We start from the raw sequence: 27,147 nt of genomic DNA, 5'->3' as shown, positions 1-27,147 counted from the left end.
AAATTTCGAAAATCGCAGTCATTCAGAGATCAGCCGCAATTCCCAGGACCGCAGTTAGCAGGCAATTGGTACTTCTGCGAGCCCTGGCACCCTCCTTCTGCGTCTCTGTCACCTTACTACCTTCATTTCCCGCAGATTGTGTCCTCCGGTCTTTCTGCCTGTGCCCACCTCCCTGCTCCATCCGAAGTCTTATTCTGACCTCCTGATTTCTTTGGCAGTTAAAATCTCACAGTGCAAACTCTCCTGCCTTTTTGTAAACAAACTTCATCCACCAGGTGACATTTAAGACGATGCCTTCCTGCTGTGCCCGCTAGAGGCACGGGCATTCTCTGCAGCCCACCCAGCAGAATCCTCTGCAGTCCTGAGGTTGGCTACAAAGCCACAGCTTTGGTCCCACAGACATTGTTTTCCCACGTGCTGTTGGTGGACCCTCCCCACTCCATCTCTTGGCCACCAGCCCTGACTGTCCCTCTATACCGGCTGCCCTGGGACACCAAGTCCCTGCAGTTGCTGCCCTACCTAGGAAATGGGATGACCCAAGAACCTGGAACTTTGTTAGGCACCACCTTAGGAAATGTTTTTAAGCAGAACTGCTACAGGCCGTTGGCTGCGAGGCTTGTCTGAAACTCTGGCACCATTTAGTATTCTCAGGAATTCTGCAGTTTGCTATTGGCATCCATGAGCTAGCTTTGATCTCTAAAATAAGTCGTCCCTCGTTCTTCTCCGTGTTCTCTTCCAAACCATTGCGTTTCTCCTTCCTTCGTTCTCTACTTCATCTTTTCTACGTCCCCGGCACCTTTTCCTTTTCCTTTTTCCTTCTTCTGACACAGTAGTCACGAATGCACTGCTTCCCATATCCTCCTTCAACGTTGGTAATGTTTTTATTAAGCTTTTTTTTTTCTTAAGCAGATTCTTTGCTTCCAATTTAGAAAATTTATTGTTTAATATTTGACTCTCCCCAACATAAGGTCACTGTCACATGAAGCCAACCTCTACTTCTATACATGAATTAAGGGTAGGCTCTATCTGTTCCCTACCTCATATATATGCATCTAACTGCTGTCAGGCACCTGTATACTCTAGTCTACTGCTCTTGAAAGCCCTTGGGATAGATAGCTACTCCTCTATGGTTTCATTTATGTAACTGCATATGAATTGTATAAAGTATAATATAAATATTAAATATATAAAATATACTATAAATATAAAGCCTCCTATTCTTAGGGGACCCACAAGCGTGGTTTGGACATTGCTCCCCACTAAAACATCTTGCATGTATTGAAAACATAGACTGTTTTCCTTGACTTTCTTCCCTAAACAACACAGCATGAGAACTGTTACACAGCATTCATATTTTAATGATGTTATCGATATTCTAGAGATGATTCAAATGCCATGCAATTTTTATATAAGGAACTTCAGCACTCAGGAAGCTGCTGGAACAGTCCCTCACGAATATGAGGAACAGCTACACATACATTCACGGAGAAGTTGTACATGTTGGAGAGCGCTGGTACCCAGTCCATTAGCTTTGACTTGTGCTACCATGGTTCCTATTTAAAAAAAAAACAAGAGGAGTCATGAAAGTTGCCGCTCACTGAAATGTGAGTCTCTGATGGGTTGGAGAAGGTCGGCCTTCACCTGAACTTTGCGGCAGGTGATTAAATATGGAGATGCTACAGGGACTGTGCTCTCATTGCTGACCCAGGGACTTCCATGCTTATTGTAAAATTTACATCTGCTATTAAGCAATATGAATTATTAGAAAAACTCATATTGTAAGTTTGAAACCCAACCAGTCCTGTCAAGAACAAAGGTGGAATGCCCCCAACAGAAGGAGTCGATAGCTTCCAGTGAAAACGTGGAAAGTGATCCAGGCTTTTGTCAAACATTTTACATTTTTCCCCATAAATAAGACTATTTATATTGATTCTTAGGTTCTGAGGGTAGCGAAGCAGATAGGAGGTAATTAAAAGCATAAATCTCCAGAGCCCAAGAAGGTAATTCTCTGTTTCTCAGACAGAGCTGACAAAATGATGAACATTTTTTGCTTCAACATGACAGAAATATAGCATGATTACACGGAACAGGGACACAGGGCACTAAAAGTTTTCCTCAATAGCTGCCATTAAACACAGCTCTTAAAAGTTCAGTCAGCTTTTTGAGGTACATAGTAGTTACTCAGTAAATTCTCTAAAAGCCTGCTTCCACGGTAGCACTGCACGAGGACGGCAACCTCGCGGTCCCCAGCACTCCCTTCTATTTGAAATAGATGTGTGGAGAATTCAGGACTGATTCTAGACTCAGGGCCAGGGAGATGGCCTTCTCTGGTGAAGTACCTGCCACACAAGCATGAGGACCGGAGTTTGATGCCCACCTGTAACCCCAGTGCCAGGGGTCCTGAGACAGGTAGATGATGCCTGGAGCTCACTGGTCATCAGCTTAGCTGAACCATGTTTTAAATTCAGTGAGTGACTCTGTCTCAAAGACAAACAAACAAACAAGTAAGGTGAAGAACAGTGGACAGTGGAGCAAGATAATACATGATGACCTCTGCTCCATACATGTGCACACAGGTGCACACATACCTGCAAACATACGTGCGTGGGAGTAAGTACATAACACACACACACACACCACACACACACACACACTAAATTTACCACCAGGAGAAAGAAAAGACTACATTAGAAAGAGCAGTTTTGTTTTGTTTTATTTTTTTTTAAGTGAGCATCGTGCTTTATAGAGACTCATCAGACTCTATCTGGCACCGGTGAGAAAATCATGCAGTGTGTATGAATCAGTATTTTTTTTCTTGCTTTTTTTTTTTTTTTTTTGAACATAGAGATGCCTCACATGACATGGAACTCTAGCTCTCATCTGTTTCCAGCCACGGTCGGCATGGTATGATCAGCCCAATAGAATGGTGTACAGAATGTAGATGTGAACGTTAGAAGGAAGGCACCCACACCCAGCCCTGCTCGTCAGGTCCGTTCTCAAGAGAAAACCACTATTATGTCTACCTCACTGTCACCCCAGCTAGCTTTGATCCAATTCCACTAAGTGGTTGACCGACCAGACATTAAAAACAGCTTTAAAGAATGCGAGGGGTGCCGGGTGGTGGTGGTGGCGGCGGTGGCGGCGGCGGCGCACGCCTTTAATCCCAGCACTTGGGAGGCAGAGGCAGGTGGATCTCTGAGTTCGAGGCCAACCTGGTCTCCAAAGCGAGTTCCAGGAAAGGCGCAAAGCTACACAGAGAAACCCTGTCTCGGAAAAAAAAAAAAAAAAGAATGCGAGGGGTGCTACTTCTCATTTCTAAAATTCTTCTTTTAGTAACCCTTTTAATAAAAAAAACAAAAAGCTTTTTCTTTTTAATTCCTTTACAGATTTTCCAAGTCATCTTCTTGTTGACTGTTCTTCACCTAAAAGTTTCTATGCCGCTTGGGACTTAGGAAAGACTGCTAAGGGAGTGTGTTTCGCTTCTTCCCTGGATATGGATTTCTTCAGTTAAGACTGATTCTAGAATCGTTAATAATAAGGAAAGGTTTGGCTTGATTTTTGTGGCCTGGGATTTCAGCTACACGTTCATTCGATATATAATTAAAGACAGGTTGAAACTCTAGGCCGAGCCCCTGGAGGCTTGGTGTGATTAGCAGCTGGTCTAAAGCAGATATCTGGGCTTTATTTTAGGAAACATTTGGCTTCCTATAGCTTCTCTCCATGTGTGTTGTTAGGCGGCTGACTAGAATTTTCACAAGAAATGGAAAGTATTATTTATGGATGACCCAAACAGAAAAAAAAAAAAAAAGGTTGGAAGTTTGTATGCTCCATGCTCCACTGCTTGAGTAAGTGTAGTGACTCCAAACGGTGTAGAACATTCTGCAAGAGAGAGACCTTTTAGCTAATTCTACCTCTCGGGCGGTTCCTTGAATAACATGGGAGAGTTTTTGCACTGCAGGCCCAAGGACTTCAAATCTGGTGGCTTGACAGGGCGGCTGTAAGGCTGAAGGAACCTGACCATCCATGGCCTGCTTCCACCAGTTTCTAAAATACCAAGACTCTGCCGGCAAAGTAGTGTGAACAGTGAGACCGAGAGCCATCTCTTCAAGGAGAGAAAAGCAGCTAAGAAAATAAATAAATAAATAAATAAATAAATAAATAAATAAATAAATAAATAAATAAGACGGTCTCTGCCTCAAAAGGAAGGACTAAGCAGTTTCCTCTCAGACTCGGTTATCTACCTGAGGGAAGGGAAGAGACAGAGAAAGAGAGAGAGAGAGAAAGAGAGAGAGAGAGAGAGAGAGAGAGAGTGAGAGAGAGAGAGAGAGAGAGAGTTGCTGAACTATATGATGCTAACTGCAGCATAATTCAAGGGAGAACAGAACCTGTGGCTAGAATAATCTCGAGTGGAAAGCTGTTTGATGGGGCCACCTCCCTGTGTGGTGCTACACTAACACTCTCCGAACGTCATCTCTGTAATTGCACGCAGGAGGTAAGGAAGGGCAGGCCTTGAGAGTGGTCGGGATTGGAGGAGAAGAAAACTGAAGAACTGTGGCGTTCTATAGCTAAGGCAGAAAAGGCTCGGCCAAGCTTGGGGACAGTGGCTCTTGCCTTTCCTCCTACCACTCAGGAGGCAGAAGTAGGTGGAGCTCTGTGATTTGGGGGGCTAGCCTGGTCTCTTTTTGGAGCCCCAGGCTAGCCAGACTGCTTAGTGAGACCCCATTTCATAAAACCACAGCAACAACACAAACCAAATGGGGCGTGTTACATGCGTGGTCTTCACGGACTTCAGATAGGCAACAGGGAATCCGTGGCCTCACCAAATTCTGCAGGATAGTTTGTATTTTCATATCTGAAACTAGTCACTTAGACAGGTGACTGATCTTTCTTAGATGGGTAACGGATCTTTCTTCTCAGGGGGCAGATTTTCCACCTCTTTTATCAACATGATCCCATGTTCTAGCTCTTAATTGCTTTTAGGGACTAGTTCATCTTTCCTAAATTTTTTACCTTTCTTTTCTTTTCTCTTCTTCCTCCCTCCCTCCCTTTCATTCTTTCCTTCTTTCTTTTTCTTTTTTCAGTGATGGTGGTGGTGATTTGGATTGAACTCATACTAGGGTCCCATATTAGGCCAGTTCAACTGAGCTGAATCATCAGTCAGCCCTCATGTGACTCTAAAAGCAAGCAAACAAAGCCCTCTACTCCACCCCCACCCTATTCACACACACACACACACATGCACGCACATGCACATGCACTTGAGTTCTATGTTCTAGGGCACGTGGAGAATATACCCGTTCACTGATTAGATGACTGGTCTGACAAGCAAGGACTCTGAGGAAGTCGTCACACAGTCAACATCTGGGGTTTGAGAATATGATTCAGTGCTCACTGATTTGTGTTTTTCTAGCTGGTTGAACTGTGTGCATTCGTAGCTCTAACAGTGGCCACACACTAGAGGACATCTTCCATGTAGATACTTCCATGTAGAAATAGAGTAAGATGTACTGAGCAGGGTTTCACTTAGAGAGGAGAGAGGTGACAGGGACGAGAGGTGGAAGTGACTGGAATTCACTCTATACAAATAAGAAACTGTCAACAAATTTTCTTTTTTAATCAGAAAGTTAGGAACCTATCACATGATCCCTTTTTCCTAAGTCAAGAAAATGTGAAGGAAGGAAGTTGGTAAGAATGCTGGGAAGTAGCTGCCCACACCGCCCACATTATCACTGACGTGCAGTTTTATCCTCAGTGCATGGATTTCAATGTAACTTAACTTTCATGACTGTAACTTCGTCATTAACATTACAAATCAGAAATGTAAAAAGGGGGTGTGGTTTAGCACTAATGAATAATAATTCTATTACACAATTGGTGAGATGCTTGATACTGTAGAGTGTTCGTAATGTTACTAGTGTAAAATAGGAGACAGGTATTTCCAACAACAACAACAGCAAAAAAGTAGTGTATCTCATGCTTAACACTGTCTTTTTCTCGTAAATGTAACAAAAATAAATTTCAGTTTAGAATAAGATGGTAGAAAGGGGGGAAAGGTAAACAACTTATGCTTAATTACATGCACATTCATGAGCAAAAATAACCCCTGAAAACAGAAATTCCAAGTGGACACATAAAATTTTAAAAGTTAAAATGCTTCCAGATTTGTTTATCTGCCTTTAAAATCCCTGTGGTATGGTGTGTTCATGTCAGATCAGCTGTTGCAATTTCACAATATGAGTGGAAGGTTGTAAATTTGAACGCTGTCTGAAATGCCTTGGGTTGATTTCTCACCACTAGGAATTTACTCGTAGAATGATTACATGTAGTGGGGTCAGTGTGGATGGGGAGTTCCATTCAGAATGACAAGTTCCCTGTATTAATTTACACAGAGCTAGTAAAACAGAAGTAACAAAAATGTGCTCATTCTATACACAAGTACACACACACACACACACACACACACACACACACACAATCATGAGTAAAATTTACTGGGTTGTACAACTCAGTCATAGAACACCTGCCCAACATGCCCCAGACCTTTAGTTCTATCCCAGTACTGGGGAAGGGACATTAAACACAAGAGGAACCACAGAGCCAGGTGGCTGTGGAGCACGACTTTAATCCCAGCACTCAGGAGCCAGAGCCAGGCAGATATCTCTGAGTTTGAGGCCAGCCTGGTCTACAGAGCGAGATCCAGGACAGGCACCAAAACTACACAGAGAAACCCTGTCTCAAAAAACCAAAAAAAAAAAAAAAAAAAAAAAAAAAAGAGGAACCACACGAACTTATTAGAACTTAGGTCAGTAGTTCTCAACCTGGGGGTCGAATGACCCTTTCACTAGGGTCACCTAAGACCATCCTACATATTAAATATTTGCATAATGATTCATCCTAGTACCAAAATTATAGTTATGAAGTAGCAACAAAATAATTTTATGGTTGGGGGTCACCACAACATGAGGAACAGCATCGCGAAGGTTGAGATCCACTGACTTAGACCAACAATAGAAGAGCATTGCCGGGGCTGGAGAGATGGCTCAGTGGTTAAGAGCACTGGCTGTTCTTGCAGAGGACCTGAGTTCAATTCCCACCAACCACATGGTGGCTCACAGCCATCTGTAATGAGATCTGGTGCCCTCTTCTGGCCTGCAGGCAGAACACTGTATATGCAATAAATAAATCTAAAAAAAAAAAAAAAAAAGCTTTGCCAAGGAAGGGTATTTGATGACTGTAGTTTACAATTACCAGCATGTGGTCTGGAGAGATGGCTCAGCAGTTAGGAGCACTTGCTGCTCTTACAGAAGACCAGGGTTTGGTTCCCAGCACCCACGTGTCGGCTCACAACTATGCATAACTCGAGTTCTAGGGGACTCCATGCCATCTCTGACCTCCCAGGACATCAGGCACACACATGATACACATGCATATGCAGGTAAAACATTCATACACAGAAAATGGGATAAATAAACCAAAACAAAAAAATTGTCATGTAGTGAAAATGCAAAGCAGACAGGTTTTAGCCAGTTTTCTTGTTTAAGTTATCGACCAATCATGTAAAGCCTTTTCCTCTGAGGAGCACTGTGGGCCCTGCCTTCAGTGAGCCTGTGAAGCCTGGTGCCAGTCCGTAGGAATGAATTCCGCTTCTGCTTTACACCCCCTTTCATTTCATGGGAGAGATGCAGAGTGCTGACTTGAGATCCCAGGCTTCCTTTTCATCCTTGATCCATCTACTAAATACTCTTGGAAAACTCACTCACACTGTCTGTTCGCCGAGCTCAGGGTGATTACTCCAGTTTTGCTCTTGGAAAGAGATATCATTCTGTATTACGGGAGACACAGAATCCTTCTGTGTGGTGCTTTGGGATTTAATGTCATCAGTTTCTGTCAACTTTTTCTTGTGCCATTTGGGAGGAACAGAAAAGACTAGATTCTAAAAGAGCCATTGATGATTTGTTCAGAGTTTTGTATTGAAATGGTTTAAGCCAACAAAATGCCCCACACACATATTTTTAAACTAAAAATACCAGCAGTCACATTTTGTGATTCTGTCTATACATTTGCACAGATGGTCAGAGAACAGAATATTCATTAATATCTGTGAGTCGTGGGGAAATGATAGATCTCCACATTTGCAAAGTGCCACGATAGGATTACTGAGTTTACAGATGTAAAATTAAAAAAAAAAAGATAGAAAAATCTAAGAACTTGCATATTTGACATTTCTTTCCAGCAAGCTTGCTACAGATTTACACATTGAATAATCATCATTTGCATGAATATCCATTTTTGTAAATGTGACAAACTCTTATTAATTTGCATGATATTAACATTAATAGGGATCTCTGATAAGTCAGGTATGTGTGAACTGTATCTTTGCTTGTTCCAAATTCTTACTTTAAAGATAGCGCACGTGAGTCTCCCAAACGGGATCAAAGCGTAAGAACTGGAAACCAGCGGAGACAGCTTCTCAAGCCCACATATGCACTTAATGCGTTGAAATAGAAGCAGCGGTATCATCTCGGTGACTCTCACATGATTTTAACAAATTACTTCATCTCGGCAGCTAACAATCTTTTTAAAAACAACTTTCTTTCCTTTTACTGCCCACCCCCTGCCTGCCCCCAGCTAACAGCATCTCTTTTAAAATGTTCTGGTTTTTGGACGTTCATAAAATCACTACTGAAATTTTCCCCAGTCACAGCCATTTATTAATATCTTCTGCCATTCTCTCTTTTAAAGAGAATTAGTAATTGTGTTCCTTATTGAACGAGATAATGCCACCTGACTAACATCCTCATAATTCAGATTCCTGGCCGGCGGTGCCTGTCTCGGTGCCAGTCTCGGGCTCAGTTCTTGCCTCCGGCCCTTGTTTCCGGATTCCAGCCACAGAGACTTTGACTTCCCTAAACACACCCCACACTCCCGCCCTCAGCCCTTCCCACTCCAGATCTAGTTCTTACTCATCTTTCAGGTCTCACTTGTAGTATTTCTCTCTCTCAGTAGTTTTTCAGTGTCTGGGAGACTAACTTAGCCCCGCCCCCACTGGCTTTATCAAATGGGTCACGCTTTGGAAACATGTGTTTAACTGTTGAAGCCCCCGCTCCATTGGTAGTGGCAGAAGGAGGACAGAGGCTGGATCTGCTCTGCCCACTGCCCTCTCTCTGATGCCCAGCTCAGCGCACAGGAATGGTACTAAAGGGATCAAGGCCATTCTCGAGGGTAAAAAATGAACTTACCATGACCATAAAGCTGTGGTTCCCAACCTTCCTAATGCTGTGACCCTTTAATAACAGTTCCTCGTGTTATGATGACCCCTCACCATAAAATTACTTTGTTATTACTTCATAACTGTAATTTTGCTACTGTTATGGATCATAATGTAAATATTGGATATTCAGGATATATGATATGTGACCCCGTACCCTCCAGGGGTTGCGACCCCACAGGTTGAGAACTTATGCCTTAAAGACTACTCCACCCCCCCAAAACTTACTTTCACCCCAGGCTACCTTTTAGCATCATAGCAAAAGAGGAGGGTCTATCTAGCTTTGAACCCTCTGTGAGGGCTGTTTTGAGCTAGACTGCGGACTTCGGTCTTTGATCTGCAGGGTACTGATGAAAAGCCTCTTCATCTTTGGTTCGAATCCAAGATCTTCCATTTCTGATATTGTGATTGAGCAATATTAACTGTCCAGAGTTCTCTGGGAACTCCCACCAGTCATACTGGCTTCATGTGGCTTTATGAGGTGAAATGAGGTTCTGCATAGAACGTGCTTAGAGCTCAGCCTGGTGCATGGCAAACAATATTAGCAGCTTTGTGTCTGTGTTTTTACTTTTGAGTTTAGGAAGATGTGTAGGGGCCGTTATGTTTACAGATTTTCTGGATACCATGTTTCCTTTCTGGCTGTGTGTTCTTGGACTCTTCAGAGTGATGGCGGTAAGGTACTCGTGTCTTTCAAGGCAGCTACCAGTCCCTTATTTACACAAACGCGGCCACCACTCAGCTTTTGGTGCAACATTGCCAACTTACTTCCAAGATGAGATGACCTCAGATTCCATTATTTTCCTGTTATTTAATAAAGCTGATATGAAATTGCAGAAAAGTGCTTTAGCGCGTCAAGTTCTGCCACACTTCCCAAAGCCCACGGTAGTTCCTGGAGAGGTGGAGTCTTAAGTTCTTTCCTCTTGGACATTTTCGCTTTGTCCTCTTCTCTGCTCAATCCCGCTTTCCTGGTGACCCTTCCTCTGTGCTGACTGATGAGCTTCCTCCTGCATGTCTGATGTAACTGTCTTCTCAAGACTCTTTCCTCAGATAGATTTTTCTCCCTGCTGTACGTAACTGTTTTCTTGAGATTCTTTCCCCAAATAGATTTCCTTCCCACTGTTCTTAATTCCTCAGGAACCTCATCCATCTCCAAAGATTCATCCATCATCTTGTCAGCCAGTTCCCAAATAGTTGTCTCCACTCCAGCCGCCTTCCTCAACTAGCAATTGTTGAATCTCCCCAGTGTGTATCCCAGGAGCAGCTTAGAGAGAGAGAGACACCCAAACGAAATCCTCATTTCCTTCTGAGAGATTTCCCATCCACCATTCCTGTACACTGTTGTTATTTGTTTTTGCCATTTTCTCTGCCATTTGGCTATGAAAATTTTAAAGTGGTCTCTGTTTTTCCATCCTCTCTCCTTACTTGAGTTATATTTTGATGTAATAAAAATTATATTCATTCACTTACCCATCCATGTAATAAATATCTATTAGATGTCTGCTATATTTCAGGTAATGTGTTAAGTGTAAGATACAAAATCAAGAACAAATATCTTACAGGACGAGCTGTAATGGAGGCTGTGGTCTGGTGGAAGAAGACAGACCGAGTCAAATGGTCATAGGAACTCATAAATAAATTTGAAATGGGGGAGGACTTTTGGAAAATATCACACAGAGTCAGGAAGGGGGACTGCACTAGCAGTCAGTGGATGTTACTTTGGAAGAAGCCGAAGTTAGTACACAACCTAGTAGGGGATCTCAGAAGGCTTCTTCAGGAGGGGAATCTAGCCAGGTTCCGAAGGAAGAACAGGAATTAACTAGGGACAGACACAGGGTAGCATATCAGGCTGCTGGAAAGAAGACTGGCTACATTTTACTTAGGCTGTAGCCACTCTCAGTTTTTCAGAGAAAAATAGAAAGGACCCAACAAAAAACAGAACTAGGGAAGGGGAAAGCTGTGCAGGTTGCTAACATGGTGGTTTAGATTTTTTAAAGCAGGAACGGTGAAGCATTGTGGGTTTTTTAAAACCAAGGAATGGCCACGGTCAGATTTGTGTTTGTGTACAGAGCTGAAGAAGATCTTTGTGTGACCACTGAGGAGGCTGTTGTGATCTAGACAAAAGACGGCAGCCGCTTTCAACAGGATGGTTTTGACAGAGGAAGAGTCAGCCTGGCTGGAGAAGTCCCTGGGTGAAATCCATAGGACCGGACAATTGACAGACTGTGGGTGTAGGTGTGATAATGAGGATGCCACTGGTCCTTTCAACAGATGGAGAGATGCTGTTGATAGAAGAGGGAGGTGACTCGGTAGTTCAGGGAGGGAGACAGCAATGTCTGCTATTAGTTTTGAATTTTTGTTTAAGATGCTTTGGTACTCAGAATAAACATCCAGAGTCCAGTGTGCAGGTAGTTTTGTATGCTATAGTGTGGGTGGAATTGGATGGAGTAGACTGGAAAGCTTGGGGTAAAAACTCAGAAAGAGCTAAGAATAAGCAGTGTTTGATGACTGAGCAAGGACAGATGTGCCAGCAAGGACCCCCTATGCCTGAAACCCTTCTAGATACCTAGCTTCTCTACTTCTTCAGGTCTCTGTGCCAATTCCCTTCCATCGAGTGTCCTCGGTGCCTAAAATGGCATGTCATACCACTACTGTGAGCCACCTTATTCTTCCTGTTTTCACAAAACAGTGCAACAGAGTCAGAGAATGTGTCATTTATCACTTAACAGCCCCCACAAAATATTCTACACATATATGAGTTCATTATTTATTTTCTGTGTCCACGTATTAGAATGCAAGTTTCAGTAGTTATGTCTTTCAACACCTAAAATGGAACGTGGAAAATAATAGGTGTCCAATGAATATTTATTGCATGAATAAAAAGAATGAACCCCCAGTGCTAACTTTCTGATTATAAATTTTCCTTTCTTGTTCCCATATACATGGATCACATTCAAGAAAATGGTCCATTAAAGTGATTCACGTTGATCTTACCCTGTGTCATATGTGCACAACCTGTGTTGTAACGTACTGGTCAGCGGAACATTTGTGGGAGTCGGTCCTCGCCTTCCACCATGTGAGTCCTAGGGAGCTAACTCGGGTCATCAGGCTTGACTGCAAGGGTCTTTACCCGCTGCGTCATCTGGCTGGTCCCCATAGAACTTTTAGAAAATATACAGAATCAGAAAGGGGAACCCACTAGCATTTGCTAAGTAAAATGTTTCAGATTTTGCAGGTGACTCAAAGCTGCAGACATTTTTGTCCCTGTTTTGCTTCAAGTAGATGAAGCTCTTATGTGTAATGAAGGCTGCAAACACTGATTTAGAATGAAAACTTCAGGTTTAATCGGGTGCTTTAATATAAAGACACAAGTCTCATGGCAAGGTTGGCTATGTGTTGTTTCATTATCCCCCCTTAGTTATATTTGTATATTATGAGAGTTTATTATATTGCTCTTCATATCTACATATTCTATTTAATCTGACTTATAACATTATGCTGGGGCTTAGTCCTTTATTTGGCCCTTTGAAATAGGAATTTTTGAATGACTGTAAGACAGATTCTGAAATGCGTAATGAACATATAAAATACTGCTAGAGCCATGTTTCAACCCATGCTCTGAGTATTGCACTCTCAGAGATGCTCTGCCACTGTAGTCGACATTAGGCTATTATTCGTGGAGTATAAGGGCGCACAATGCAGGTTCTCATTTTAGACTTCTTTGGTGCCATAAATGTCATTAGTATGGAAATGGAAATGAATGTAATGCTTTCTTGGACTGACTGAAAGTAAATGTGTGGACGTCTGAGAGCCTAATTTATGACAGTCCAGAAGGTCTGGGTTAGTGAAGTGAAGGGTCACAACAATGCCCCATTGAAAGGGCATGATCCTCACAAACATGCCAGCCAAGCAAGTAAAACTGGAGTCACTGCAAAGTCAGAGATAGCCTTCTCTCTCACAGTAGAAGTAACTAACATCTTCCAGGTCTGTATAAAATGTGAAATTAACTTGAGGAAAGCGGATCACTTCCACTTTTAAATACTGTGGGAAAATCCCAAAATCCAAAGCTATTGAGTAATCATTGACAAATCTTTACTATTTTCTCTTGTGTCATAAAGACAAAAAATAAAATCTACGTGATTCATAAAACGTTCTAAGGGGTTTAGTCCCTGTATGCACAATTTTAAAGGAAATTAGGTATATCCTAAGTTATAAAAATGTCTTTTCATTTATTATTTCATAGTGTGGTCATGTCAGTGTACAAAGCACTTCCCTTCCTGTGCTGGATATAGTCATTTAAAGGGTGTAGCTTACTGAGTGCATTCTCTGCGGAGTCAGTCATCCATTCCCCTTGGATTTAAGCGTGGCAGAGCACACCCCGCCAGGGTTTACTGCTTCATCTTCCCCTAGCTCAACTGCTGGGCCCTTGTTAGGAATTCACTTACATGCTTTCTGTGTTCAGGTGCTGATCTCCAGCCCAGAAGACAACATAAGCATCCCTCAAAAAACTACAAAACCGCAGCCAAAAGGCAGAGTAAATAGTCCTGGGTTTTGTTTGTTGTTTGTTTTTTGTTTTGTTTTGTTTTACGATGAAGCATCTCAGACACTTCTTTCTAAACTCCCAAGTAAACTGCAATGACACTTAACAGAGTTGTGTTGCTAAGTGTCTGTGTGGAGGAATTCACAGAAGCATCTTCCCATTTGAGGGGTGAAAGAAATCTCATGTTCATTGTTTATGAACAGAGTTAAGAAAAGAATCAGCTGGGTTGAACTTTACCTTAGCACATGGATGCGATAAACTTGGTTTGGTTTTTTGTTTCTTTTTATTTTGTTTTTGGAGATAAGTTTTAGTAATGACCTCATTTGAAATGAAATAAAGAACTAGGAAAGAGAACAGGACTGAACAAATCAAAGGACCTGTAGTCAGATTGCAGTTAATACAGTCATTCCTAGATAACTGCCTTATACTGCCCTTATCAACCCTAAATTGGCAACGCAGTGTGCCGTTGGATCCCTTAGGGAAGAAGCTAAGATTGGTGGGAATCATCTAAAATTAATAATCCCCCTTCAAACAACTAAACCTGGGGGAAATGGCAGTTTTGTTCACTTGAAACTGTGTGAGAAGCCCCTGTACTTCTTTTTTTTAAGAACTGTCCTCAGCTCTTCACCACAATCCAGCTGATGATTAACTCAAGCTGCGATGTTCTAACATACCACCTGTAGCCAGTCAGTGTGCTTATGTGCAGCATCATACGTATGCTGAGCAGAAACACAGGCATCAAGGCTCTCACGTGACTAATAGGAGGTATTTGAAAAATTACTTTGAACAGCACTAAAGATCTCAGCACTTTTAAGAAATGGATTAATTTGCCTCTGTTGAAATGTATAAAGTGAAGCGATGTCTGTGTAAAGCTGGGGTATCAAACAGTGACATTCTGAAGCAGCTGTGACCCGAGAACTCTACTTCTGTCTCTAATATTTGATGAAATTTAAATTGGGCCCAAAGAGAATTAGCAGTCTAAAACTGCACATCATTTTCCTCCTGGAGAGCTACTGCTTTTCCCTTTAGTGATGCAGAAAGATTTGGGGTTGCTGGGGTGTTTTCTACACTCTACAGCCAGTATGAGTTGGATGCCATGTGCAGGGCACTGGCCTGCTTGCTACCCTAGCCTGGAGGATAGCATCTGTGAAGAACTGTATGTGTGTGGTGCCCCCTGGAGTTAAACAGTATCAAGGCACTGGATGGATTTAGAAACCAGAATTGTTTCATTAGGTAGATCTCAGAAATTAGCAAAGACATTGAGTCTCTTGAAGCTGAAAAATTCAAATACATCATAATTTTGTCTGGACATTTTGTTTCCAGCAGATTCCCAGTAAATGGGGATTGAATGAGGTGAATACCAAAGCCAGTCATAGGTCATATTGATACTGCAGACTATAAAATGCCCAATATCAGAAGAAAAGTTTACTAGCAATCTTTGCGTTGAGTAAGTCTTTCTCTTGGGTGTATCTTAGCATTTCTTATATTGTAGCCCTGTCTCTGGAAGTGTCAAATCTTGTCAGTACAAAAGTACATACAAAAAGAGTTTATGAAAAGAAATTTAACTTTGTGGTAAGGAAAAGACTCAAGTAATTATTTAGCCTCTATTTGGTAATTTTTAATTTGTTTCTTAATATGTTGATAGATTTCGAAGTGTCGTGATTTTATCTCAAATAATTATCACGGTGGTTTAGCAATGATACAGGATTATCACACAGGATATGATCTGTAATGTAAAAGCAACATCTAATGTCACAATCGCTTTTTATCCGAAATGCTCACTAATAGAGCATTTGCTGTGCAACTGAGAAGCACCGTAATGGTTCCCATTTTACAAAGGACATCATTTTTAAGGTAGCATGGCTCAGCAACACTCCTCTGTTGTTTTCTCTGTGTCAGTGTGCTCTAGAGAAGTTAAAAGCACACATGCCAGGAAACTCTAGAGTTCAAAGGACATGCTGTCCAGTACACGCTCTTCTCTTTGCCCCCAGGTGCCTCCTGCTGGGGACCGCCACCTCAGAGTCCACCCCAGAAACAGGGCCCAACCTCAGCATCCTCTTTTGAGGAGCTTCCATGATCCCCTACAATCTGAAGAGATTCTTCTTCTCTGTTCTCTGACTCCTGCAGGTCATGGTTGCTCAGTCCCTGCTGTTTTTCACCCTCATGCTTGGGGTTATTTTTTCCATCTTGAACTTTGGATTGTGGTATGTGTGAAAGAGAGAGAGAGAGAGAGAGAGTGTGTGTGTGTGTGTGTGTGTGTGTGTGTGTGTGTGTGTGTGTGTGTGTGTATCTTTCCCTTCTTCACCTACTGACCCTCAGTGTGTGAGACAGGGTGAAGGGGCAGGGTGGTCTTTAATTTTTACTATGTCACACTGTCCAACACATGGCATGTGCCAAATTGTTCTTTTAGAACAATCAAGTTTACTAGCCTATTTATGATGGTTTGCTTGGCATATGTTTTACTTAGGATTTTAATTATTTAGATGTTTTATGTAGAATGTGTTGTTTGTTTGACATTAACTGACCACTCTCTGCAGCCCATCTTTTTTTTTTTTTTTTTTTTTTTTTTGGTTTTTCGAGACAGGGTTTCTCTGTGTAGTTTTGGTGCTTGTCCTGGATCTCGCTCTGTAGCCCAGGCTGGCCTCGAACTCACAGAGATCCACCTGCCTCTGCCTCCCGTGTGCTGGGATTAAAGGCGTGCACCACCACCATCCCGCAAACACAGCCCATCTCGTCTGACATTAGCCAACCGTTGCTGCTTCTCTCATGGCCTTGCTGAACACACTGATACCCAGGGTAGTGGAGAAAGCGATGCCCAAGTTTAGATTTGGTATTTTCTTTAATCAAGGAAACAGTTTGACTTATTTCTGTAAACACAAAAAGGTCAGTTCTGTAGTAAAGAGTGGCTCACTCCCTGGCACGCCCTGAGTTTGCCTTTCCTTACATGCTCAACAAGATTTGACATCATGACTGGAGACCGCAGACTCCTCCCTGAGGCAGAAATTAGAACTCAGGTGAAACCCAGAGATGAGAGCACTGTAGATTTTAAAATGTCTCACTGGGAATACTTCGTTACATTTTTAGTTTTAAATCAAAACCTTGTCTAATTCATTATCTTTTTTTTTTTTTTTAATTTGGACCAGTGAGGTGCTGGGAAATGCCGAGGATTTGGGAACTCAAAGAGACTTGGTACCAAAGGGAATTAATGGAAGAAAGTGTATCCCCAGATGTCATTTCCTGTGAAAGCTGTTTTACCAAGGGACAATGGGTGTTGTGGGAGCTGCATAAATGACCCCTAAAATATGAGCCTAGATTCTCATTAGTTCAGGGGTGGAGGTCAGGATGGATGATTCCAGCAACCCTTTTTATTTCTGCCAATTCTTCATAGGGACTTCCTTCTTCCTTCTCCTTTTTGAGTGCTCATGCTCAAACCCAGGGCCCTGTTCAACAAAGCCCGTGCCTTAGTGCCAAGCCACATCCCCAGGTGGTGCTCACTGCCAGGTGGGATTCCAGCAGCTCTCTGGAAGCCGTTTGCACTAGACGGCCATCTCCTGCCCATCAGGCACTGGGCTGTAAAGACAGTCAGCCTGGCCAAGCAAGTCCATTGTTGACCAAGTTTGATTGTGGTGTCACCTGGTGCCTTAAGTTTTCTGGCTCTTGTCCTTGCTTCTGTCACTCCTCCGCTAAGGTGCCTCCTTGCTAATGAAGCAGGGTCAGTGTTGTTGCTGTTTAACAGTGTCTCGCTTTCCACTTGAAGATCTGCCCAGGAGGCAGACGCTGTTGACATTGCCTCAGATAAAGCTCTGAGGATAGCAAATTGCCAGGAACCAAGAACAGCCACAGGGAAGTAGAAGTGTGCCAGATAAGAGGGAGGGGTGACCGCCACTCTCCCTGTTCCAAAATCTGCCACTTCACTTGCCCCAGACACCAGTCAGTGGGAGCCAAGGACCCTCGGTGCCTATTTCTCCGTGCCCCAAACCGAGAGGGAAAATGGGTCACATTGTGGAGAGCCCTTTCTATCTTGACATGCAGTGAGGTATCACTTAGCTGGATCTTTATCTCAAGTGCTAACTGATGCTGTTAACTTTCTGCCCTGATGCCAGGAGATAGTAATGAGGAAATCACACTCTGTTCATCTTGTCCTCAGAAGTTATATTTAGAGAATCCTGTTCTTGAGCCAGAGGGCACTAAATAACTCTAAACTACTCAGTGCACTTGAAGAGATGACGCCTTGAAAAGTCTTCTTGGAGCCTTGTATGTGACTGTAATTCTAGTCCTAGGGAAGTAGAGGCAGGAAGGTCAGGAGTTCAAGGCCAGCCTCTGCTGCCTAGTGAGTTGGAGACTAGCCTTGGCTACATGAAACTCTCTAAAAAACTTAAAAAGGGGGTGGGGAGTATCCTAGTGCCTTGTAGAAATTGTTATATAACTAAAAAGTAGGACTCCAGGGCTTTCTTAGCTATTCATTAAAAGGATTGGGCCTAATGTATTATCTTCCTCCAAAATTAGGTAGCTGTTCCTATTCATAGAAATATCAGTGGCGTTAAGGTCTCATCCCTTCCTGTATTATTGAAAGTAGTGTACTGTCTTGTAACTTTTTAGTTCTAACAAAATGACAGTGTAAACTTAGTGCAGGCATATGGAGATACGTGTGGGGATGTAATTAAAAAGAGATATCCATCTAAGAGCTTCCTATCCACTAAATGCCTTCCCGGACACCCTGCGTGACTGTTGATGAGTTATCTGCCTTTAGCATAGATGGTTTCTTATTTGCAAGGCACTGGCTGATAATGCAGCCTAGCATAGGGTACCATGAGGCTCACGTGAGCTAATTGGTGCAGTGTGCACTCACTCTGGGACAGTGCTCAGGAACATTGCCATCACTGTTATTTCCATTATCCACTTTTTATCTTCATTTATTTTCCTGGTTTATAATTATTGTTTTAGTGTGCTTTCTTTTGCTCTGATAAACACTGTGACCAAAGCAACTTAGAGGAAGAAAAAAAAAGAATTTTTTCAGATTACACTTTCAGGTCATAATCCAAGATCAAGGGTGAGGGCAGGAACCAAAGCAGGAACCAGTAAGAATGCTGCTTGCTGGTTCACTTCCTGCCTTCTCTTCAGCTGTCTCTATTACACAGCCTAGACCTCCTGCCTAGGAAGGGTACTGCCCACAGTGGACTGGGCCTCCGACATCAATTATCAATCGAGAAAGTGCTCCATAGATATGCTTACAGGCCTCGCTGATCAAAGTGATCTCCCAGCTGAGACTCCCTCAGAAGGTAACTCTGAGCTGTGTCAAGTTGGCAGCCGAAGCTGACTAAAACTACCCAGCTACACTGGATTTCACCTTTCTCAGCTAATAAATGAAAGCCTAATAATGTTTTTTCTTTTTCCCTGGAATTTTTTTTAACCTTGGCAAAGAATATGAGAAATCCATGAGCATACTAAGTAAGAGCAGTGATAAGTCAGTGAAGAGCTAAAAACATAATTGTGGGAAGACACTGAGAAAAGAAGTACTTACAGTTAGCATAGGCCTTGGGTGACAAAGGTTGTAACGCACGGGAAGTCACTGGCGCATTTTTAATTGTAGTGCAAAATGAACCTTTCCTTAGATTATACTTCTACCAAGACAATACATGTTTTCATATCCATTTCACATTGGAAAAACACACACACACACAACAATGTCAAAGAGCTTTGAAGAACCACTGAGTTCCTATTCCAATGGGACAGCAAATGTATAGATAGAATATTCAACTAGTTGTGTCTTTTCCTCACATTCAGACTGCTATAACGTTCAGCAAGAACACCTACCTTCATCTCATCGTTTATGCATTCAGCAAAACTAGGCCCCTCCCCCCTCCCGTGGTGGGACACAGGTGATGGGACATTGAAGTGCTGTTCACCATCTCTAGTTCCACGGAAACAAGTGAATTGCTAAAGACAGTGAAGTTATGTGTGTTCTGTTTCAGTTGGAACAAAAGGAACCAAGAAGTCAGGGAAACATTCCAGTATACACACACACACACACACACACACACACACACACACACACACACCCCACACAGCTAGAGATGGCTTAGGCAAATGTGGCATTTTGGAAGAACACTCTATATTGAGTAATGACCAGGGAACTGGTTGGTTCCATTTAAGTAAAGGAGCACAGGACTGATAATGACTAATGTTACCAGGAACTTGGGCTATTATTATAATCGGAACATTTTTGTTACCTTCATATTCTTCACTCATGATTTTACTTCCCAAATAAGCCCATGTTCTCCATGTTTCCTTGTTTATTGTCCCCTTATCATACTCAGTCAATAAATATATTAAGTAGCTATTGTAGAAATCCCCCTCACTTGAAATCTGTTGCCTTGTGCATTTGCTGGAGAATTTCATTTCCGTGATAGTCTGTTCTGCAAGGCAGCCCACCCACCTTTCCCTGACCTCCCAGTACAGATATCTACCAAGTGGACTATGTGACTGGCCCCCCTCTCCAGCCATACCCATGCCTCTGACTTTCCAGCACCAGTGCTTTCCCTGAGCCAAGCATCTCCCACCAAAAGTGCACTTTCCTCTACTGGTTCATGTGAAACTCTGCCTTCAAGTCCTCAATCAAAAGCTGCCAGTTTTAGGAAGTCTCAGTCAAGACTACTCCTCTCTGGTGCCTTTTGGTTTTTGTCCTGCATCCCCATCACATGCTTTGCTGCGTCTGCCCACTTCCTCATGAGTGGATCTGTGTTACAGCTCTTACTACATGGACCCATGAAGCTTTGCTTGCCTTGACCATCTTTAGACACACACAGATTCATTGAAAACTGTTGTAAGAAAAATTATTAACTTAAAAATCCTCTAATAAAGCCCCATCTTGGAGACATAAAATTTCGCATTAATGTCACTTTATAGCTAAGCCATTATACCCACTAAGTCTTGTTTTATTTTTACTTTATGCATGTTCTTTTTTTCAGTCTATTCAGAATGAAATTCAAATGAATTTAGTTAGATTTTTTTTTTCCTCAATGTGTACGGTAAACAAGATACCAAAAGACCTTGATTAGATAGAAGGTAACTTTCCAAATATCAGTAAATTAACTGAATGTCTTCTAGGTTTATTGTAATTTGGTGTTGTCTCTTGTCTCACTTTCTCCTTCCTTTGATCTAGTATTGAAGTTACAGTGCTACACATGTTTTATGTTCAAGAGCTTTGATGTGAGAACCACATCTGAGATCAAGGATTGTCCTTGCCTCCCTTGTGGCAGGAGCTATAATTGGAACTGGAACTATCCAAGATGGCACACTAAGTGCATGTAGTTATCTCCAAAATGTAGCGCCATCTTCATTCAGCAGCGTCTCTTTACATGTTGCTCTGTTACTCTAGATATCTCAGAGCGGTGACCACAGGGAACTAGGCACAGAGCAGACAGGCATTTAGCTAATGAACGGTGATTGTGGAAGTCCATGTCTGCGAGTGTGAACAGATACTCAGTGCTAATGCTGCCAGCAAAATCTTGAGAAAGCAATCCCCCTGGTGTGAGCCGTGGTGGGAGGGCACTGCTGACCCATCTCACGTCCTGACCCTGTGGTCCGCTCATGTAACTTCTAGGTTTTCAAAGACACGAGGCCTCTGTTAGAGAGCAAGGTTTGAGATGTTGAAACCTCTTAGGTAAATGCCGGAAATGGAGTCGAGCGCTGACTTGTAAATGTCTGTGGTGCCTATGATTGATTGTATTTTTTCCTGCATGCTCATCCATCGTGTGTTTGTAAGTAGCAGAAAAATGAGCCTGATTTGTTCTCCTTTGTAGAGCCAGGCCGAGGCCCACTACAAAGGAAGTAAACATGCCAAGAAGGTCAAAGCACTTGAGGCAGCGAAAAATAAACCCAAAATGGTTCCTTCCAAGGACAGCGCAAAGGCTAATCCCAGCTGCTCCATCAGGCCAATCACAGGCGACAGCTCTGACAAATCAGGTCAATGACACTTTTTGTTCTTTGACATTGTTGTGTTCCTACCCCACCCCACCCTACCCCCCCACCCCCGGCCCACCCCAATCCCATTTTCCTCCCCCTTGAATGTTGCATGTTACTTTCCATGATTTATTTTTGTAATATGATATGTTTCCTTCACACGAAGGAATATGTGTTAGCACAGAATGTAAACATTTGATATGTCGCCATTCCATGTTGTAAAATATATGCATTTAAATATATGTGTGTATATAAGTATATATGTATCAAAATAATCTAAGACTATTGGTCACGTGCTCAGACAAAAAAAATCAAGTAATGTATTTAAAACAGTGGTGTTACTCCTTTCTGCTCTTTTTTATGTTTGGTTTGTGTTACAGGCTTTTTGGATAAGAGATTCTTAGCTTGTTAATAATAGATTTTTTTTTTTTTATCTAATCTCGGCGAAGAGTTGGGGTGATTTTTGAGACAATGACATTAGTGGTATGAAAATGTGCTTAGAAGTAACAGATTCTGACTTCATACCGCCTTTGTGAAGCTCTTCTCTGAATTACAAATAGACCCAAATCATTTAAAGGAATTATTTACAATGCCATGAATTGCTTAACAGAAAGCCTTAATATATAATTAGAAATGTGCTGTTGATGGGGGAGCCTCATAAGAAAATTCTTTGATACAGAACCTGTAATATCTGAGTGAATTCTTTCAGTGGGAAACAAAATTCTCTGTCTCTTTTTCAGTGTGGAGACCATGAAATTGGATGTTGATAGGCTCCCCTCTCACCGCTGCCCTTGGGACCCATAATGGATTTGTCATCCTGTTTTAGTGGCTAGCTGAGGAACACTGTCTGTTAAAGGACACTAAGAGGACATGTCCCTTTCTTTATGTTTGATTCTGGCATTAGGGACTTCTAGGTTGTGGGAAATACACACTTCAGGTTCTCACCTGATCATCAAAATCCCTGTAGCACTTGAGGAGGAAGCTGAAGAATGCTTACCCATGGCTGCCCAGGGCCATTGGAGACGAGCAAATCCATTACTGTAAGATGAGAGTTCAGAAAGCCTCTTCAAATCAAACTCTGTACAAAGGAAACATTACTGCTTAAGCCCCATAGATGCTGGCTCCCAAAAACATGGTAGCCTGGAATTAAGCTACCAAATGTGGTGTTAATAATAAAGATTCTTGGTGCTTTCTATGATAGGGTCACCAACTTATCAGAGAAACGTGATAAATACTAGCTTGTTACATAACACTTCTAACCCTGTAAAGAACAAAACTCCTGTATAGACAAATATAAAACCTAATATTTAACCTATGTCTAAAGCAGTTATTAGTATAGATACCAAACACGATTTCCATGTGTGCAATTTCACAGTCGGCGTCACAGCTCATGGTGAGGCCAACATCAAGACAGTTATCTGCTAGCAGTTGCCCTGTGTTTGGAAGAGCAAAATCCATCATCCCCTGACTTCCTGCCAGCTTTCATTTTCCTCAGAATATTGTTGCCTTTATGAAGCAATACTCTGCCAAAGGTTTTATTACCTGAATTGTGGTCTCTACCTCCAGCAGAACTTACAAGTAAAAGGATAGAATAATGGAGGTTAGTGTCACCCCATTCCTTCAGTTTATTTTGTGGCTTGAGCTAATCAAGTAGTCAGTGGGATCTATAAATACTCCCCACATCGCAACCAAATGTGCTCAGTGTTTCGCCTAAGCCCGATAACCATTTGGGAATTGTGTTTGCTCTAAAGACAGTAGTGAAAGTGGTGAGGAGAAAGTGAAGCAGAAAGACTCAAAGAGTGGAGGGATAGAATCAAGGATAGAGCAGTGTGGACATAGAAAATGCAAATGTTATCATCACAGACCATGTTATCATCACAGCCTCTCTTAGGCCTATAGAGTGCCCAATGAAGACTGTTGGAATGAATTTCAACAGCTGAAGGTTTTTCTTCCACCATTTGAATGTTAATATTCACCAAGGACTTATGTTCATGAAACAAAAAGACCTCCTAGGCAGCTCTGTTTGGTTGGTGAGCTATTGGAACAATTGGGGGTCAAGGAGCCAGTGATCTAAACAAAGAAAGCAAGCTAAGGTTCAGGGAAACCCCTGGGGGATGAGAGCGGAGAGATGAAGACAGAAATCGCAATCACAGCATCTCTAAGGTCTGTGTGAGGTGGTCTTTAATCCTTCAGTCTCAGCTTTCCCTGGTAGGGTACTGCATGCCCCTGCCGCAGTTCCTGTAGGCTCTAGGCATTTAACTCGCTTACTGTGAGACTCTCTAGATTTGTATCGGCAATAAGGAAAATATTTATATTTGGGAGCACCTCATTTTCCATGACACCTTACTCAAAATCTATATATTTGCAAACACACTGATTAGATTACTTGTGGTTTGTATAAGTTAAATGTAAATGAAGTACGTTATGTCTATGAGAACTAACAAAACACCAACATCAGTTGGGAGCAGTATTTTAAAATAATTGAGTTGTACTTGTTACCTGTATGCTCTTCCCCCTTAGCTGAAACTCATTTCTAAACAGGAATGCCTTTGTGTTTTATAGAATTCCCTAATGAGAAAATTAGAAGCTTTGCCCCACTAGAGAACCTAATCTAAATAACATAACCAATGGTGAATTGCTAACCACCTAGTTCTAAGCCCTTGAACTGCTCCTAAGGCTTTGCCTTTATTTCAGATTCTAGTCTGTGTCTCTCATTCATTTAAAATCCTGTTTGGGGAAAAATAGAAAGAAAGAAAAAAAACAGTCATTATATCCACAGAATTTACTAATCCAACTTCTAGTCTCATGTTTTAGTATCAACTTAGCAGCAGAATGTTGTTTAAGGGAAGCACATTTTGAAGGAAAAGAAAGAACCCGGCATTGAGGGAGGAAGCTTCTGGGAGAGCAGCATTCTGGGATTCATTGAGTACCATGAGATGAGGATTTGAAGTATCTGTGAGGCACATGGAGGCCCCGAAGACCCCTCTGTGATCCTTCATGCTACCCAAAAGCACACATGGTCTATTCTAAGACACATACTCCCCGTCTTGCAGGGTTTTGGTGAGCCTTCCTGCCTGCTACTTTGACACTTGGTATAACCATTTCTCTCTTTTATGTTATATTTGGAGACATAATTGGGTTCGTGTTGAATCTGGGTCTGTACAATACAGTGGTACTTGTTATAATAGAGCCAACAGATATAAAAATGTCAGGATGACATGGCAAGCTCTCTGGGTCTTTCTCCCAGGTCAGTAAACAAAATAGGTTTAAGCTGCAATAGCAGGTGTCTCATTTATAGGAAATTCCAACTGCGTGACTTTTTTTTTTTGAAAGGCTAAAGAAAGCGGAGTAAGAATGGCTGCCCCGCTCGAATCTTACAAGTTGAGGTAGAATTAAATGTAAAATACGGACAAATAGCTTTCTGGTCTCCCAGGATCTGCCCCAACTTTTAATGATGCTTCAGTGGGCGTTGGAAACGTAGTGAGAAGTGGGGGGAGAGTAGTTGGGGAGAATTGGGGTCAGAACACAGCAAGTCTTAGGCAGCTTCAGGAAGGCAGCAGGAACAGCCGGGCCTGACCCTGCACCCAAGTCTCTCCCTGGAGTTCGAGCGTCTTCATGGCATGTGACACTGCCCATCCCTGTGATGATGCGCCCCACAGATCACACTGAAGGCGCCTGTAGCATTTCAGAACTTTCTGTTTTGTTTTGTTTTGTTTTGTTTTTTGGTTTTTCAAGACAGGGTTTCTCTGTGTAGCTTTGCACCTTTCCTGGAACTCACTTGGTAGTCCAGGCTGGCCTCGAACTCACAGAGATCCGCCTGGCTCTGCCTCCCGAGTGCTGGGATTAAAGGCGTGTGCCACCACCGCCCAGCTGCGTTTCAGAACTTGTAACAGGTTCAAATTCACAGAGCCTTCAAAGGACACCTTATTTCCTACAAATAACAAATCACCTACACAGTCGGCCATGTTCTACAATCCTAGGCTTTATATAAGGCCTTTAAAAAATTAATGAACTGTTATAATGGAGAAAAACATTTAAAGTATATATGACTTAGAACTAAGCAGGCTTTTAAATGATTGCCCTCTAAACAAAGGAAGGCATGATTTCCATTGTCCAGCTAAATTTACAAATGCAATTAAGAGCGAAAACAGGACCCAGAATGTTCTGCATGAAATACCACCACAGGAGCATTAGAACATGCCTGATTTACAAGATGCAGACACATGAATGTTTTCATGTGGTCCCTTCAAGAACCTTGCAACAAGTAGGGCTAAAATCCATATCCACATTTTCTTCAGTCGTGCAACCAGCTGGATTTCCATACAGTTGGTTAGCCTCTATACTGGAGTATAATAGAGCATGTATGTGTCTTTTTGTCCGATGAGCGGTACAACAATGAACAGAAAGATTTCTCTTTCCTCCTCTAAGGGCTTTTCAACCTTACAGCATTTTAAAATTGGAAATGAGTGGTACAAAGATAATAGTCACCACTTTCAAGTTGCTCCCCAGAATATGGTATCGGTGAAGAACCGGAAACTGGAAAAGTAGAGCATCTTGAGTGAATCTGCGTGACTCAGATCCCAGCATAGTCAGGAACAACCAGGAACTCAGGCTTCCTGCTCCATGCTCATCTGATCCTAATTGCTTCTAAACTTCTCTGACTTAGAAGAACATGCGCAAGAATGCCAGGGGATAAAGTCAGGTATCACCAAAGCATTGTTCCCCAGAATGAGAAATTAGGGGCACATTTTACTGTTCAGTGGCCACTGACACGTTAGGTAAGCGCAGTGACTGTGAGAGGGGATAGCGTACATTGTTTTATTGATAATCCTAAAACTCTTGTGTGGCTAGTACCTGCAGCGTTTAACTATAATAGGAGGAGGCTTTATTTTGGATGTGATACACTTTTTATTTAAGGGGAAATTTGAATAAAACCATTCACTTCGGGTAAATGGCACAAGACAAATGTTCTTAAAGCTACAGCTTGACAGCTGTAGACTCTGCATGCCTAGAGACAGATAATGCTGCATGAGATAAGGCTAAGCTCGGAAAGACACTGCCAGTGCGGCACAAACCTCACCCTGCCTCCACACGGGTCCACTGTGTCTGCCTTCAGCACTGTCCACATTCTCACAGAGTTTAAAACACTCCTTTGAAAACGCTGGCAGGAGGACATGGGGATTATTTTGTTGGCGTCACACCTGTGACCTTTGGAGACTGTGAGATGGCGTTGGAGGTGTCAGGGTAGGACAGCTCAGTGGCGCTCATCATAATTGTTAGCATGTGATGGTTTTGCATGATGGCCATTCCTCAGGGGTCAACCAAGATGGCCATTCTCGGGTGTGAACCAAGATAGATGGCCATTCCTCAGGGGTCAACC

At 42.4% G+C, this 27,147-nt stretch overlaps 1 protein-coding gene across 4 annotated transcripts in view; it reads left to right on the top strand.

The window, feature by feature from the left end:
- Window positions 1-27,147, top strand: part of Znf385b (zinc finger protein 385B) — a 401,032-nt gene that overhangs the window by 334,329 nt on the left and 39,556 nt on the right. For all 4 annotated transcript variants that reach the window (XM_059260779.1, XM_059260776.1, XM_059260777.1 and 1 more), the window contains one exon: window positions 21,608-21,770. In XM_059260779.1, the coding sequence (XP_059116762.1) occupies window positions 21,608-21,770 (163 nt within the window). The remainder of the gene's footprint in view (window positions 1-21,607; window positions 21,771-27,147) is intronic.

Source organism: Peromyscus eremicus, chromosome 4 (assembly GCF_949786415.1).
Source record: "Peromyscus eremicus chromosome 4, PerEre_H2_v1, whole genome shotgun sequence".
Classification (NCBI taxonomy): domain Eukaryota; kingdom Metazoa; phylum Chordata; class Mammalia; order Rodentia; family Cricetidae; genus Peromyscus; species Peromyscus eremicus.
This window is presented reverse-complemented; position numbering and strand designations above follow the sequence as displayed.